General features: G+C 42.1%; 1 protein-coding gene across 5 annotated transcripts in view; it reads right to left on the reverse strand.

Moving 5' to 3' along the window:
* sipa1l1 (signal-induced proliferation-associated 1 like 1) overlaps positions 1–16889 on the reverse strand; it is a 370728-nt gene that overhangs the window by 15334 nt on the left and 338505 nt on the right. For all 5 annotated transcript variants that reach the window (XM_060828818.1, XM_060828813.1, XM_060828816.1 and 2 more), the window contains one exon: positions 8747–8909. In XM_060828818.1, coding sequence (XP_060684801.1) covers positions 8747–8909 — 163 coding nt within the window. The remainder of the gene's footprint in view (positions 1–8746; positions 8910–16889) is intronic.

Here is a 16889-nt window from a genome sequence, read left to right on the forward strand (position 1 = left end):
ATAAGGTATTTTAGCCCAGGTGGAAATTCAGGAGCTGCCAAAGGTAAGAAAAGCCACTGGAGTTTTGGAGGGCAAGCCAGACAGCGTATTCTGCTTTTGATACTGCTTAGTGACTCCTGTTTGAAATTAAATAAATGCCTGTGCAAACCTTGGTTGTGATGCCCCCGGGTTACACCTGAAATGTCAGCTTCTCCACCTCCTGATGCTGCCTGGCTAGCTGTGTTCTTCCAGCCTCTTGCCTCTCTACTCAATTCCCCGTTCCACTGCTTTAAACACCTCCCCCTCCCAACACAATAAGGACAGAGTCCCCCTTATCCTTACTTACCACCCCACCAGTCTCTGCATCCAACGTATCATCCTCAAACACTTCCGTCAACTCCAAATAAACCCCACCACCAAGATCATCATCTCCTCCCCATCCCTCAAAGCCTTCTGCAAAGACCATTCCCTTTGGCAGTCCTTGGCTGACACCAACCCTGTCACCAAACCCCCAGGTACCATCCCCTGCAATCATAAAAATGCAAAACCTGCCAGTACAACATCTCCTCACCTCCATCCAGGGCCCCCGAACAGTCCTTCCAGGTCAGACATAGATTCACTTGCCTCTCTTCCAACCTAGTGTACTGCATCAGGTGCTCCCGATGTAGTCTTCTCTACATCAGGGAGACTGAATGCAAACTTAGGGAACGGTTCGCTGAGCATCGCAGCTGAACCCACAGTGGCCGAGTGGACCTTCCAGTCACCGCCCATTTCAATTTCCCCAACCATTCCCTTTCTGACATGATCTTCCTTGGCCTCCTCCATTGCCAAAACAAACCACAGCTCCTGTTGGAGGAGCAATACCTTATCTTCCGCCTGGGCACCCTACAGCCCGGAGGACTCAACATTGAGTTCTCCAATTTTAAATAACCTCCCTCCCCCTCCCTTCCACTGTTCCATGCCACCTACTGGATTCATTCCTGCCATTGACCAACCAGCTGTATCCTCTACCTGTCTTCACCTACCCTCACTTCACCACCCTGCCCTGCCTCCCCCTTTATGTGCAACTCCCCCCATACCCACTCCCAGTCCTGAAGAAGGGTTACACCTGAAATGTCAACTTCACCTCCTGATTCTGCCTGGGTAGCTGTGTTCTTCCAGCCTCCTGCCTGTCTGCTTTGAATTCCAGCATCATCTATTTTTGTTTAAGCACAAATAACCTTGCCAATACTCTTCCTTATCAATTTTAAATCCTTTTAGCGTATTAGTTAACTTGCTTTTCACTGATTTAAGTAGCAGCAACTGCCTTGGAAAAGAGAGACAATGTATTCATTTGAATACCTCAGTTTTGGTCCATGCCTCTGTGTGTAAACCCATTTTTTGGTCCCTAAATCAGTCCAATCCGTTTTATGACCCTTTTACAATTATTATGTATGCAGATAATGTTAGGATTCCAATTTTTTTTTGTTGCCAGTTCTTTTCAGACTCTTTGTAGCTCTTATTAGCTTACCACATCCACTTTAAACCCTTTACATTTGGCCTGTTGCTTTAGTGCATTATCCTACATCAACATGATACACATATTGTTTCTTTCTAACCTTACCTTCCTACATCATCTTTCATTCAAAGAGCTGTAGATTTGTTTGCCCTGCTCTTCCCTTTCACACAAATATACCTCGATTGTGTCCAACCTCCCTCTCCTTTGAAGGCAGTACATTGTTCCGATACTTTCTTCTTTCCTGCCAACCTTTGATTCTAATTTGTCTGACCCAGATCCATTCTTACAGATAATAGTTATATTATAGTTAATTACTTCACCAATGGGTCTTCTTAGTATTTACTTTTGCCATCTATCACTACTCTCATTTGCGATCCAAAATTCTCTCTCAACCCATGACCCTAACTTTTATATATCAATCCTGTTCACATAACATCAGATTTGTTTCAAATGCATTGATGAAGTTAATTCAATCCATCTGCACTAGTTTATCTCTTTCTGTGCTATCATGTTTGTGATAGAAAGAGGGGGGTGGGGGCACAGACACAGAGAAAAGAATGCAATTCCTGAAGCTCCTTAATGATGTCACAGCATTCCAACAAAGCAGTCTTTGGAACCTAATTACTGATCTTGAGAAATGTTGATTTGAAGAGAGCAATGTCCCATGATCACTTTTCTGGAAATACTTAAGTAGCAGCAAGACTCTTTGATGAATTGATAAAGAATACAAGCAAAAGCTACACATTCTAGATGTGTAGAATATGAAAACAAAAAGGAAATATTCAACATATCTAACTTTGATTAGACCACACATATTTTGAACAGTTCTGGCGTAGTACAAAAAGAATGTCAGGGCAGAAAAGATTTACATTGGCTTGCGATAATTGAGATAATGTAATTGTTAAGTATAATTGAACAGACTGCGATCTTTCATCTGGAATACTGAAGGCCTTTAAAAGCATGAAGAGGTTCAACAGAACAGTTTAGAAAAACTATTTCCACTTGTTGCTGACTTCAAAATATGTAAGCTTAAATATAAGATAGCATTCACAAATCAAACAGAATATTAGGAAGAATTTCTTTCAACAAGAATGAAGGCAATAAAATTGATGTATTTATTAAGAGGCTTGATGACAGATACAAGGGAACAGAAAGAATGATAAGTGTGTAGAAATGGGAGGAATTTGTAGTGTAAAAACAACTTGCATTCTATAGAATTCATTGCAAAAAAATGGATGACTACAGGGCCTATCTTAATGGTGTCAGTTCTGGGAAAATATATAGCAAAGAAAATTTGTAATATTTTTCTTGGATAATGTGGGAAGTTTTCTTTTTCTATCTGGGTAGTGCTTTTTAACTTATCATAGCTTTAATGAAAAACAGGACATCCCAAAACCACAGCAAGTACCTGGCTGATGCGTCTGCTTAGATTACATTTAAGTCTCTGAATTACAATTTAGACAAAATGGAGGCCAAAGTTTGGGGGCTGGGGTGCGGAGCATGTGAAAGAGAAAAACATATCTGGGTGGACAACTTATCCAGCAAAGAAGTGAATACCAACATTTATATGTTCAGTTCCACTGCTCTCAGTTCTGTCTAATCAGCTGGACATTAGAAATCCCCTGCATGATTGAAACATCACAGGGAAAGAATTCTTTCCTCAACCATCACTATCATATTCACATTCATCTTCTTACTACATCAGGTACTTTGCTGCATATGAAGTGGCTAACATGTTAATCTACATACAAATTGGGACTGCATCATCAATTGTAATATATTGTTTGTAATGCACTCTGGAATCTCCCCAAGATGACTCAACGTTTCACACAAATTCAAGCGTGTGGGCGAGTAATCATTATTCATGGGGACGCCTTAAAGAACATTGACTGCGTCCAATACCTCAGAACTGTTCTGTCAGCCAAAGCAGCTATTGATGAAGAGATCCAGCACTGCCTCCAGTGTGCTAGCGCTGCCTTCAGACACCAAAGCAAAAGGGTGTTTGAGGACAACATCAGATCTGACACCAAGATCATGGCTTATAGAGCTGTGGTGGTTCCCACTCTCCTACGTGGCTCGGAGACATGGATTGTCTACAGCAGACACCTCAAGGTACTGGAGCAGTACCATCAACACTGTCATGCAAGGTCCTGCGAATCCTCTGGGAAGAAAGACACACCAATGACAGCGTCCCCGACTAGGCCAACATCACTAGAATCAAGTGACCACTCCTGATTGGCTATGATGGACTGGGCGCATCATCCACATGACTGACACAGGAAGCACTTTAGTGATACCTTCAAGGCCTCATTAGCAAATTGAGAGATTCACACAGACACTTGCAAATCAAAGGTCCAAGACCATCCAAAGCAGAGGAGCGGCATTCGGGAAGGTGTCAAGCACCTCGACTTGCCAGAAGCCAGGCGAAAACAGCGTAAGGAGCGCACTACCACATCAATGCCTTACCCATCCCTTTCTGCAACCACCTTCTGCCCCAAGTGTAACAGAGCTTACAGAGGCTCTATAGATCTGTCCAGCCACCTATGAAGTCAGGAGAAAGTGAGGACTGCAGATGCTGGAGGTCAGAGTTCAGAGTGTGCTGGTGGGAAAGCACAGAAGGTAAGGCAGCATCTGAGGAGCAGGAGAATCTGTGTTTCGGGCATAAGCCCTTCATCAGGAATGAGGTTTGTGGGATGGGGATTGAAAGATAAATGGGAATGGGGTGAGGTGGGAAGGGGTTGGGAGGCATGTGGGTGGGAAGAGGTAGTAGCTGAGAAAGCTATAAATAGATGAAGGTGAGGGAGAAGGTGATAGGTTGGGGGTGGGGTGGGGAAAGAGTGATGGATAGGTCAGGTGGGCAGTGCCAAGTTGGAGGCTTGGGACTGGGATAATGTGGAGGGGGAGGGAAAATGAGGAAACTATTGAAGTCCACATTTATTGTGTGTGGTTGCAGTATCCCAAGACAGGATAGGAGGTATTCTTCCTCCAGGCATTGGGCGGTAACTGTTTGGTTATCGAGGCGGCCCAGGACATGCGGCACAGTGGTTAGAACTGCTGCCTCACAGCGCCAGAAATCCGGATTCAATTCCCACCTCAGGCGACTGACTGTGTGGAGTTTGCACGTTCTCCCCGTGTCTGCGTGGGTTTCCTCCGGGTGCTCCGGTTTCCTCCCACAGTCCAAAGATGTGCGGGTCAGGTGAATTGGCCATGCTAAATTGCCCGTAGTGTTAGGTAAGGGGTAAATGTAGGGGTAGGGGTGGGTTGCGCTTCGGCGGGTCAGTGTGGACTTGTTGGGCCGAAGGGCCTGTTTCCACACTAAGTAATCTAATGCATGTCCTCGATGGAGTAAAGGGGGAGTTGAAGTGTTCAGCCACGGGGCAGTGGGGTTGGTGGGTGTGGGTGTCCCAAAGATGTTCTCCGAAATGATCTGCAAGAAGGCGTTCTATCTCCCCGATGTAGAGGAGACCACACCGGGTGCAACAGATGCAGTGGGTGACGTTGGTACAGATGCAGGTAAATTTCTGACGGACATGGAAGGATCCCTTGGGACCTTGGATGGAGGTGAGGTGAGGGGAGTGGTGTGGGCACAGGTTTTGTACTACTTACGGTGAGAGGGAAAGGTGCCAACAGTAGGCTGTGGGTGGCGGAGGTGTGGACCTGACAAGGGAATCACAGAGGGAATTCTCTCTCTGGAACCCTGATAGGGGTGGCGAGGGAAATATGTCTTTGGTGGTGGGGTCCATTTGGAGGTAGCGGAAGTGGCGGAGGATGATGTGATGTATGTGGAGGTTGGTGGGATGGAAGGTGAGGACCAGGGGAGCTCTGTCCTTGTTGCGTTGGGAGGGGTGGGCTTCAAGGGCAGTGGTGCATAAAGTGGAGATGTGCTGGAGGACATTGTGAACCATGTGGGCAGGGAAGTTCCAATCTTGGAAGGAGGCGGCCTTATGGGACTTTGAGGCGGAATTGGTCATTCTGGGAACAGATATGGCAGAGGCAGAGGAATTGGGAATAAGTGATGGTATTTTTGCAGGAGGTAGTGTGGGGGTAGGTGTAGTCTAGGTAGCTGTGGGAGTCAGTGGGCTTGTAGTAGATGTCTATGGTTAGTTGGTTGCTGGAGATAGTGATGGAGAGGACAGGAAGGGGAGGGAGGTGTCTGAGATGGTCCAGGTGAATTTGAGGTCGGGTGGAAGGTGGTAAAATTGGTGAACTTTTCAATCTCCTCGTGGACCATGAGGTGGTGCCGATACAGTCATTGATGTAGCTGATCTAACTGTGGAAGATGGACTGTTCCACATACCTGACACACAGACAGGCATAGCAGGGTCCCATGCAGGTGCCCATGGCTACCCCTTTGGTTTGGAGGAAGTGGGAGGATTGGAAGGAAAAGTTGTTGAGGGTGAGGACCCGTTCAGCCAGGCGGATGAGGGTATTGGTGGAAGGCTACTGGTTGGGATGGCTTCAGAGGAAGAAACGGAGGGCTTGGAGAGCTTCATCATGGCAGATCAATGTGCACAGAGACTGGATGTCCATGGTGAAGATGAGACATTGGGGGCGGGGGAAACGAAAATCTTGGGAGGTGGTGAAGAGCAAGGGTGGTGTCACAAATGTAGGTGGGCAGTTCCTGGACTAAGGGACACAGTTCGGTGGCGAGGTAGGAAGAGATGAATTCAGTGGGACAGGCGCAGGCTGAGGCAATGGGTCAACGGGGGCAGTCAGGTTTGTGGATCTTCAGTAGGAGGTAGAATTGGGCAGTGCGGGGTTCACGGACAATGACGCTGTGGATGGGAGATCCCTAGAGGTGAAGAGGTTGTGGATGGTGCGGGAGATGATGGTTTGGTGGTGGGAGGTGAGGTTGTGATCAAGGGGGCAATAGGAGCTGGTGTCTGTGAGTTGGCTCCTGGTTTCAATAGGAGTAGAGTTCAGTGCACCACATGACTACCACGCCCCACCTTGTCTGCAGGTTTGACAGTGAGGTTGGGGTTGGAGTGGAAGGCTACGCGTTGTGAGGGCGGGAAGTTGGAGTGGGTGAGGGGGTTGGACAGGTTGAGGCAGTTGATGTCACAGCTGCAGTTTGAAATGAAGAGGTCAAGGGCGGGTAACAGGCCGGCATGAGGTGTGTAGGTGAATGGGGTGTGTTGGAGGCTGGAGAAGGGGTCCTCTGTGAGTGGGCGGGTGTCTTGGTTGAAAAAGTGGGTCCGGAGATGAAGGGGCAGAAGAAACATTCAAGATCACAGCGTATGTTGAACTCAATAATCTGGGAGTGTAAAAGCATAAAGGTGAGGCCTTTGCTGAGGACTAAACATTCGACCTCCGTGAGGGGAGATCTAAGGGAATGGTGAACACATAACAGGGCTGGGAGCTAGGACCTGGAGTGGGGCTGGAAGCTATGAACTATGAACTCACCCTGCTAGTGGAAGAGAATCATCTTTGTCTGTGAGGGATCGTCAGAATGAGTGTGCATGAATGGGTTTGTCTGAGCCATTTTCACATCTTTCCCTTTACCTCCTCCTACTTCCTCCAAAACCTTTCTGAAAAAGCAGATTGGACAACAAGGAAAACCAAGCTGAAAGGCAATCCCACTTTCACACAAATTCCTTGGGGGCCCAGCTCAAATCAACTCTTTAACTCAACCCTGGTTCTTATCGCCTTCCTTTAGTAATCAGGACTTGTGCTTGTGTTTTTTTATCCACCCCACTCTAACTCAACCTAATTAAACAAAACATTTTTAGCAATTTGCTCTGCTGCTTGGCTTTTAAATGATCAATTTTGTGAATTATTCATTTACATTAGTTATTTATGCTTTGGACATTTTCTGCAATAATTAACATTTACTATAGTGATAAATCTAACTTTCTGATATTTGTACCTGCATCCATGCAAAGGATAGGTTTTTAACTGTGGCAAGCCATAAATAGAGTAAAATGATTCCACTTTAAATCTCTACAAACCAATGGTATAACCTTTTACAAAGAACAAAACCTCTCAAGTACCTGAGATATTCACAGGTCTTTTGACATGTGGTTAAAATCAACTAGGAGAAAGGTGAGGACTGCTGAAGCTGGAGATCAGAATCGAGAGCGTGGTGCTGGAAAAATACAGCAGGTCAGGCAGCATCCGAGGAGCAGGAGAATTGATACTTTGGTCAAAAGCCCTTCATTGGGAATGGGTTCGCTTGCAACCTGACCTGCTGTCTTTCCAGCACCACACTCTCTACTTTTGACAAGTGATAGCCAATTTCAAAATCAGCTCATACTGAGGGCATCAAAAGCTGTTGGTTGCATGGGTTGAGTACATGGACCGTCTTAATTAGGACCTTTGTCAATACTCACTGTACAGTGTTCCAATGTTAAATGCACAGTATCCACCAATCTTGCTCAGGTAAGCCAGCTATTGGAAGCTGGTGTGGAATGGAAACATTCAAATTTATGCCTTTTTTTTCCTTTGATTTAAGGCACATTATTGAAGCAGACAAGTGGGAGCATTATTCTGTAATCAACTGTACTATACTGAATCCGAACATGCTTCATGTTGCACTGGAGGAAAACATCTTTCAATGAAAAGAAAAATTACTAATTTTCTTTTGAAGAAACGTTCCTTGCTGCAATGTACAGAAATAGGTTCCATCAGTAAGGGTTGCCTCAATGTAATTGGCTGTGTCAAGTGCGCTGAATACTTTTGGCAAAAACATTTGTGCTTTCTGCTCTATGGGAGTATTGTAAACAACAAACTAGACTGGGACACTGCAAAAGCAGCCATCACCCCACAGTTCTGCAGAGAGATTAGGGTCAATGAAAGATGTGAGACTTGTCATACAATTACCTTTAAATGTATTTTACAAGCTCCAAGCAAGTGTTGCAAGCATTCATCAGATACTGTGTTCATGTAAGAGGCTGCTAGACAGGGAATCTTTGCAGCAAACCTCAAAGGCATCAGATGAGATGACACATGAAATAGTAAGTGACTTTGCAAAATTTGGCTTCATAAACAAAACTCCCAAAGTTTCACAGGAAACCTGCATTTATCAGGTTAAAAAGTATTAAACACAAACAGCAAGTTTAAAAGTAAGCAATGTCTGAAATGCTTTACCATGAAGTTAACTACTGTTTAAGTTATCATACAACTAACTTAAAGTTAGCAGCAGGGCAGCACATTTTAAATGAGGGTAAGGGAGATAATTTAAAAAGGAGCATACGAAAAGCAACGATTGGGAAGTTTTGATCAGGTCCACCGTCTTCATAAATACAGTAGAGTCACTTTGAACTTGCATACCTTCCCATCTTTGCCAATGTCCGGGGGAGGACTATCAAGGTTAATTAGCTTCTTCAAGTCTTCTTCAATTGTTGACTTTGATGACCTCTTAGGAGACCTCAAGTCTCGAACTGAACCTCGCAGCTTTGTCTGTGTAATTTCGCAAACATCGCTGTGATGACGCCTGGTAAAGAGAATAAACGATCAACTGCAATCCTTTGTAATGCAACTTAAAGTGTACGGTTTTATGCAGGTGCCCACACATTAAATATAATATCAGTGGCATATATTTACTTAAAGCTCAACAGGTAGGAGTTTCTTCAGCCTCCTTTTGGTAAATAAATCAGGCTCTTAAGCAGAAAGAGAAGTTTACCACAAGACACCATACTTGTTTAAGAAGTTGAACGTGCACTCTTAACAGCATCCCAGAGGATTGTTAAGGATGGTTGCCACTAAAGCTTGCTTGCTGACACTCACTGAAGAGACTACACAAAATGTTAGTGGATAGAACATGAATAGCTTGCTCTCTTAACAAATGAAGTGAACAAGTTGCTGTTGAGGACGGAGTACTGCTGAAAGATATGTGACAATTATGATGTTCACTTTCTAAAGAGGAATTTAAAAACGAATAGGGAAATATTCTCATCACATTATCAACATTTATTCTAGAAATTCTCTGAAGACTTCCCCTAAGAAGAGTCAATACAGCAGTAATCCATCTTAATAGGCAAAAGAAAAGTGGATACTTGATCATGAACATCTTGCAAGAGGATTCCCCCTTGGTTTACAGGAGGAATGGAAGGAGGACTGAGGTCAGGCAGAGCAATATCTACTGCTGGAGCAGCTGGAATAGAATGAGAGCTTGGTCCCTCTCCCACTGAGTAAAAGAAATGTGCTCTCTCTGTTCCTCTTCCACAACTACATTAGATAACCCATGTTCTCTCTCCCTTGGACTCTGAGCCACATGAATTGTGTTACTATGTGTCATTCAGCAACTCCAGCACCTTGGTATAAGCAGCATGTGCAATTTGTACATATTCCTTCAAGAAAATGTTTTAATTTTTTTCATTTCACTGAAGTATTTAGCCTGCAGATATCTGCTTTAAAAATTTCAAGCAAGTTTGAACCCAAATAATGATTGAAATTGATCATTCCATTTGAAACTGCCAACCCTCTCAGGTTGTTCCAGAAGTGACCACCCAGGCTCTGCTTTGCATAACCTGGAAGGAGACAGGGAAGGAAAGTTGATTAAAAAACATCAAAGCACCAATGAGAGCTGGGAAAGCATTGATGTGTTGCTGTGGAGGCCAGACCTAGGCAGTTTTGATTCTGTACGTACAAATGAGCTAGGGTAATAAATGACAGAACGATCAAGAACCAGAAGATAAAGGTTCAAACTGACAAAAGAATCGGAGGAGACAATAAGAAAACTGTTACTACATAGTGAGTGATTAGCATCTGGAATACACTGCCTCTGATGGTGAAGGTGGAAAATTCAATTGTGGCTTTCAAAATGGAATTGGATAATGATTCAGAGAGTAAAGATTTACAAGGTTGCATGGAAATGGTAGGGAGTGGAAATTTCCTGCGCTCGCTCTCTCACACACACACACACACAGCAACAATAAACGAGGAAGGGGAGGGTATTTATGGACTCTGCAAGAAGTATGAAACTATTATAGATGTGACTATTGGTGCCAGCATTGCAAGGCTGGTTACATGCTGTACGATGTTTTACATGTGTGTTCAAGGGCTGGGGGCAAGACCTAACTGGTTAATGGGACAAATCCTGTGGTGGACAGAGATTTGGCAAATTTAATTCTGTAAATTAGCTGACACTAGAACATGACTGAGCAATATTGGCAGTAACCAATAATACTCCCAACTAATAGCTATTTCTATTTTGATTTTCCAATTTGTTCACTTTTGCTGCACTTTTTCCTGAAGCTGTACACAGGTTGCAAGGGAAGTAACAACTTACTGAAGAGCGAGAGATTTTGTTAGTCATTCAATGTATTTTCTTTCCCACACAATCTCATTGTTAAAAATGAAACTTAACAATACCCTGCACTTTCAGCTGTTCAAAGATCAGTAATGTTAAGGAAAATAAATAAGTGGAGTGTACTCTTACATAGAACTTGCAACGAACATGTATACATAACTTTAAGTAATAAAATGTTCAGCCAGTTCTGAAATGTATTATAAAGCACATGTGGTACCAAGTCACTTGAAGAGATATTGAAGATGACCAAATGCTAGGACAAAGAGGTAAGTATCCCTGAAGAGGTAAGATACCTGAAGAAATGGAGATGTTTATGGAGAACATAGAGCTTAGGTAGCTAAAGTTGCAGATGGCTATGGTAGAAAAGTTATAATCAGGGATACTCATGAGAGCACAATTAGAGGATAGCAGAGAGGGATGTTCAACTGTCAAGTTTAGAATTTTAGAGAGGGACCAAATTATGGAGGGATTAAAAAATGATGAGAATTTCAAAATTCATTAATCAATACCTTAATGTAGCTTAGCAATCACGTGATTACATAAGACTTAAGGCACAGAAATAAATCATCCATATCAACTAGTCCTGCCAGTGTATATTCTTCACTCAAGTCTTTTTTAATCTTTGCTCATCTAAATTCACCAGTCATCTATTCACTTTTTCAAATACTTTTATAGTTTCCCCTTAAATGCATCCATATTATATTCAGGTGAATGACGTGAGATTGTGTCCTGTGAAATGCATCAAAGCAAAAGCCTGCTTTCTCAATGCCATTCTTCAACCCTTCACCAAGCACCATTGAATGTAGGGACCAACCCTAGGATCTTGCAAGTCTATCAGACAACTCCTCTCTCTCCAGGCCTCCCATGTGATGACTCGCTCACCTACTGTTGGTTGCATACTAGTGGTGGTAGGTGAGGCCCTTAAACAAGCATTAGCTACCTGCTTGAAGATTTCTAATAGTATATAGGTGAGCAGGCCTGTGTACTCACGTTTCCACAGGGGACTATATTGGCTAGTGGCAGGAAGATGGCAAGGTTGCCACCCAAACTCTTACCATCCAATTAACTGTCCACTCCACCTCCAAAGCAAATATTGCGGTGATGGGGATTGGGTACTCTGCCCTATCCTTTTCTGCTCAATTCCTTAATTTATTTGCATTATTTCTTGTTGGGATCTCTCTTCCACTGTTCAGTGTTTTGTAGGCAACATGTAGTAGTGTTATTTATTAGCTGTCTTGTCTGCCCATATGGCTTCTATTTTGGTCTTACTGATAGCTATGTCCTTTTTTCTTCAACCATTATTATTGTAAATACTTCAGTATGCTACTCCACCTTCCTTTTCACTTTCCATATATTCTAAATCTATAATACCCTGCAATATATTATTCCTAGCTCTGATCATTTTTGTATGTTTCAGTAATGTCTATCATGATTGGATACCTCAGCTAGTGCAAGATTTGAACTCTCACTATTGGTATCACGTTGTATCGCAAGCCAGCCGTCCAGCCAACTGAGATAACTAACCCTGAAGGGCTCTACTTCTAAACCTTTTCACTGAGAGGCATGGTGGCCCTCAGATAAAATTCACTACCAGTCATCTGTCTCTAACAAGAGTGCAGCCCTTTGGTCTGGTAGGACTATAACGACTTTACCTGCTCTTTAAAAATACGATTGGTTCCTCCAAATGCATGCTTGGTTCCAGCTCCTGTGTTTTGTTGCAGGCAACGGGAGAAATGTCGTACAGACAACATAACTTTGATCTCTTTTCACTTCACAGTTTAAGCATCTTTTTAGTTTCCTATTTCAGCCTCCAACGAAAATGAATATTTCTAGACTTCTTACCGTGGATTAATTCTCCAGGCACATGCTCCAATGCCAAATTTCACATGGTTCAGTCAACAATCCAAAGATTATCAGTTCTGCATTTTAGCTTAGAGACCAACTCCTGAAGTTCCTTCATCAGGAACTCATCCCTATTACTACTTACATTGCTAACAACTGAACTTACTAGCTTTACACTTGCCATTAAATGCATTTTGACATTCTCATTCTTCCCCCAATTTTGCTGTCTTTATTACTTAGACATTTTTATTCTGCTCCTCCCTGTCCAGGCAGACTCTAAGCCACTTGCATTATGGCCATTCTCCTCAAAGTCTTTCTCCCTCATATCTATCCAACAGGACTAGTATCTCAGGACTTTCTTCTCAAACTCAGGATTATGTATGAATGGAACTTTATGAAAGTAAGGACATGGGTAGCTAGCATTTGGATGACCTAAGGTTAACAGGAGGCAGAGCTTGGGTGGTCGACTGTTTGTCAAGTCTCAAAGTAACAAATAGATGATGGATTCAACAATGTATGATCTGAGATGGGATAGATTAAGCATATTCTGAAGGTGAAAGTAGGCAAAGTAATCTGTTACAAATTGGACAAAGCACTGTGTGCAAAATTTTGAAGTTACTTAATTTACAGACTCTTGATTTCAGTAGGTGTCTACTATCCATGTCAAGTTTATCTCCACATTTCTAGAACATTTGTGTCACCATCATTAAAATATTTTGAAAGTAACTTTCACCCACAGTGAAGATTCCCAGACTATTCCCTATTTCAGTAACTTAACTATCAGATCTCAAAGAGGAGCAGGGATTGGTGGGGGTTTGGAAGTAGTGAATGCAAGTGTAGGAAAACAGTCAAGTCTCTTGTCCCAAATGCAGAGCACAGTCAGCTACGTGGGGAAAGGAGAATGCTGAGGGGGCTGATTAGGAGATTTGCCTCATTTATAGGACGCTGTCCCATGAGGTTATGCCATCCAACTCTCATCCCTCGCTTTCTACTCACTTCCTTGGCCGCTTAAAACCTTAATGCCAATCACGGACAAACTTCAGGAGCCATATTCAGTTGGAAGGGAAAAGAAAACTTTCATTCATACAACCCACTCAATCGTTTAAAATTTCAAATGATAAATACGTTTTTACAAAACCTTTTAGACTAAACCCACGTCAAAAGTAAGCTAATTCTTTAATAATTCTTTAAATTATCAATCAAATCATGAATCCAGAAATCCCTGTTAAAAAATCCTAACTTTTGAAACTCAGCCAAACTTGTAAGGACATGATAGTCCTTCAGGAAATGTCAACCAAGAGCTCTATTTAAATGGATTTTTTTTCTACCTTACCTCAATCAAAGCAAAATTACTAAATTCTAAGTACCTTCTTATTGGAACCATGCTCCATTTCATCCCCTTTCACCTACAGGCAAAAATCAGATCTGTCAGAAATATGTCAGCAGGACTTCCCACAATTTTGAAGGCTAATGGAGTCTTCTGTAAAAATCTGGTCCTTTAAGATTTTCCCTGCCGCCTGAGGAAAGGGTGCTTTCCTGACATGGTTTGGGTTCTTCTAGCAGTGGATATTTTTTTTGTTATCTACGCTATCATGTTCTACAATTCTCAAATCAATTATTTCATCCCTAATCTTCAACACTTGAGTTAATACAATCATTCCTCATAATTTACCTCCTAGCCTCAGTAACATTATGGCAAATCTGTGCAGCACCTTTTCCAATATCTCCTTCTTCAATCATGCTGCCAGAACTGAACTGAACAATATAAGTTAAACAGCTTATATAGTGTTTCCAGGAACTGTAACACAACTATTCACAAGACGATCCACATTCCACTTGCCTATTATTTTGTGCCCACACATTAGCTTTGAGTGATATTGAACTGACCATCAATCTCTTTACTCCTTCTCAGGTCATAGTTTCTCACTATTTAGAAAATACTCTTACCTATCTTTCTTGGATCCACAGTGGATGATCTCACACATTCCCACCTCAAAGTTTAGTGTTTAGTTCAAAATACCATCCTTATGTGAGATTAATCAGACAAGGGAGGGAGACATAAAGCAAGAAACTACAAGACAGTTGCTTAACATCGGTCTTAATTAAGATGTGAAAATCTATTATTAGGAAATTATTGCAGGGCACTTGGTAATCAGGCAGAGTGTACCCAGTTTAGTAAAGGCAAAATCATGCTTAAATCAATTAATTGGAGTCTTGGAGAACGTAATATTAGCTGTGGATAAAGCAAAACTGGTGGATGTTAAGTGAGTGGGAAAGGATATGGCAAATGACAGTGTGGGAAAATGTGATATTGTTAATTTTGGCAGGAAGAATAAATAAAAATGATCTCAATGGTGAGAGATTGCACAGCTCTGACATGCAAAAGGATCTAGGTGTCCTAGTGCATTAATCACAAGCATTAGAGTGTAGGTGCAGCAAATAATTGGGAAAACTGGGAAAATATGTTATCAAATATTGCGATAGGAATGAAGTTTAAAAAAAAACAAGGCGATGCTTCAGTTATCCTGTGACTACATCTGAAATCTGTTTACAGCACTGGTCACCTTCTTAAAGGGAAGATGCAAACATTTTGGTGATCTCTTCCTTCTCGCCTGCCAACTGTTGATGTTTGCTTCATTTCTCTTTTATGAAGATTGTAAAGGTTAAAAGTTGCCAGGTAATTGGCCTTATGGTAAATCATCAATGTTAACAAGCCTGAGCATCTTGTCACATACATTGTTGTTAGGGCATTTTATATAAACTCAAGCCAAGTACAATCTAAAACGTTTGCACGTTGCTAAGTTGAAAACGACCATCATACGAAGGATATTATTAAGCTAAAGAGGGTTCAAGAGAATTTACCAGGAGGTTGCCAAGTATGGAAGGTTTGCATTATAAGCAAAGGCTATAAAGGCTGGGACTTTTTCACTGGAGCATAGGAGGTTGAGAGGCAACATTATATTAAAGTAATAAGGGGTATAAGATAGAGTTTATGGTGTTGTCTTTCAAGACATGGGGGCACATTTTTAAGGTGAGAGGAGAGAGATTTAAATAAGACAGGAGAATTTTTTTTTAAAATCAACATTACATAATCCTCTGGGGGAGATGCAAAATGAGCTGCAAACCCACGCAGGACCATTAGGTGAGGAATCATAAACTTGCAAGATCCTTCCTTTGCTCCTTAGGCAATCGAGAGTAGACCACCCTGGTCAGTCTGATTCACCTTTATATAAACTACGAACCGTTGCAAATGTAAAGTTTTTGCAGCATTCCTGATGCTCTGTAGGAACATTGACTGTGTTTGTCTAGATTCCCTTTGGATCTTCAAACAATGTTAAAGTCTTGCGGTTTTTTTTCATTTTAGTTAAACACTGAGGTGGCTCACATGTAGAATGAGTTTCCTGAGGAAGTGATGGATGTGGGCATAATTATTACATTTAAAATACATTGGATAAGTATATGAATAGAAAAGGTTTGGAGGGATATGGGCCAGGAGCAGTTTAGTTTGGGTTTATGTTCAACATGGACTGGTTGGACCTATAACTATAACACTGCAGGCAGAACAAAAAAGATTCATCAGCTTAATCCTGAAAAGTGTGGAATTTCTTATGAGGACTAGTTTGACAGGCTAGTTTGGAACAGCTGGACCTTAGAAGAGTAAGAGATGACTTGATTGAAATATAAAAGATCCTGAGGGGCCTTGACAAGTTGGATTTGCAGTGGATGTTTCCTCTTATGGGAGAGTCTTGAACTGAGATCACTATTTAAATATAAGGACTGCCTATTTAAAACATAGATTAGGTAAAACATTTTATTGCAGAGATCATGAGTTTGTGGAATTCGTTCCCTGATAATGCAGTAGAAACACAATCTTTAAATATTTCTAAGAAAAACGTGAATAAATTATTTTTAAACAAGTGGCAACTTTTTCACACATAGGGTGGTGTGTGTATGGAACGACCTGCCAAAGGAAGGGGAGGCTGGGTCAATTACAACATTTAAAATATGGATGGGTATTACGAATAGGAAGGATTTGGAGGAATATGGGCCAAACGGAGGCAAATGGAACTAGATTAATTTAGGATATCTGGTCAGTATGAACGAGTTAGACCAAAGGATCTGTTTCGATGCTGTATATCGCTATGACTCTACGTAGGTGAAAAGTCATCACACGTGGGCAGGAATATAGAGTTGAGGTTAAATCAGAAGAGTAAAAAATGAGGTCTGCAGATGCTGGAGATCACAGTTGAAAATGTGTTGCTGGTTAAAGCACAGCAGGACAGGCAGCATCCAAGGAATAGGAAATTCGACGTTTCGGGC

This window comes from Hemiscyllium ocellatum, chromosome 8 (genome assembly GCF_020745735.1).
Source record: "Hemiscyllium ocellatum isolate sHemOce1 chromosome 8, sHemOce1.pat.X.cur, whole genome shotgun sequence".
NCBI lineage: Eukaryota > Metazoa > Chordata > Chondrichthyes > Orectolobiformes > Hemiscylliidae > Hemiscyllium > Hemiscyllium ocellatum.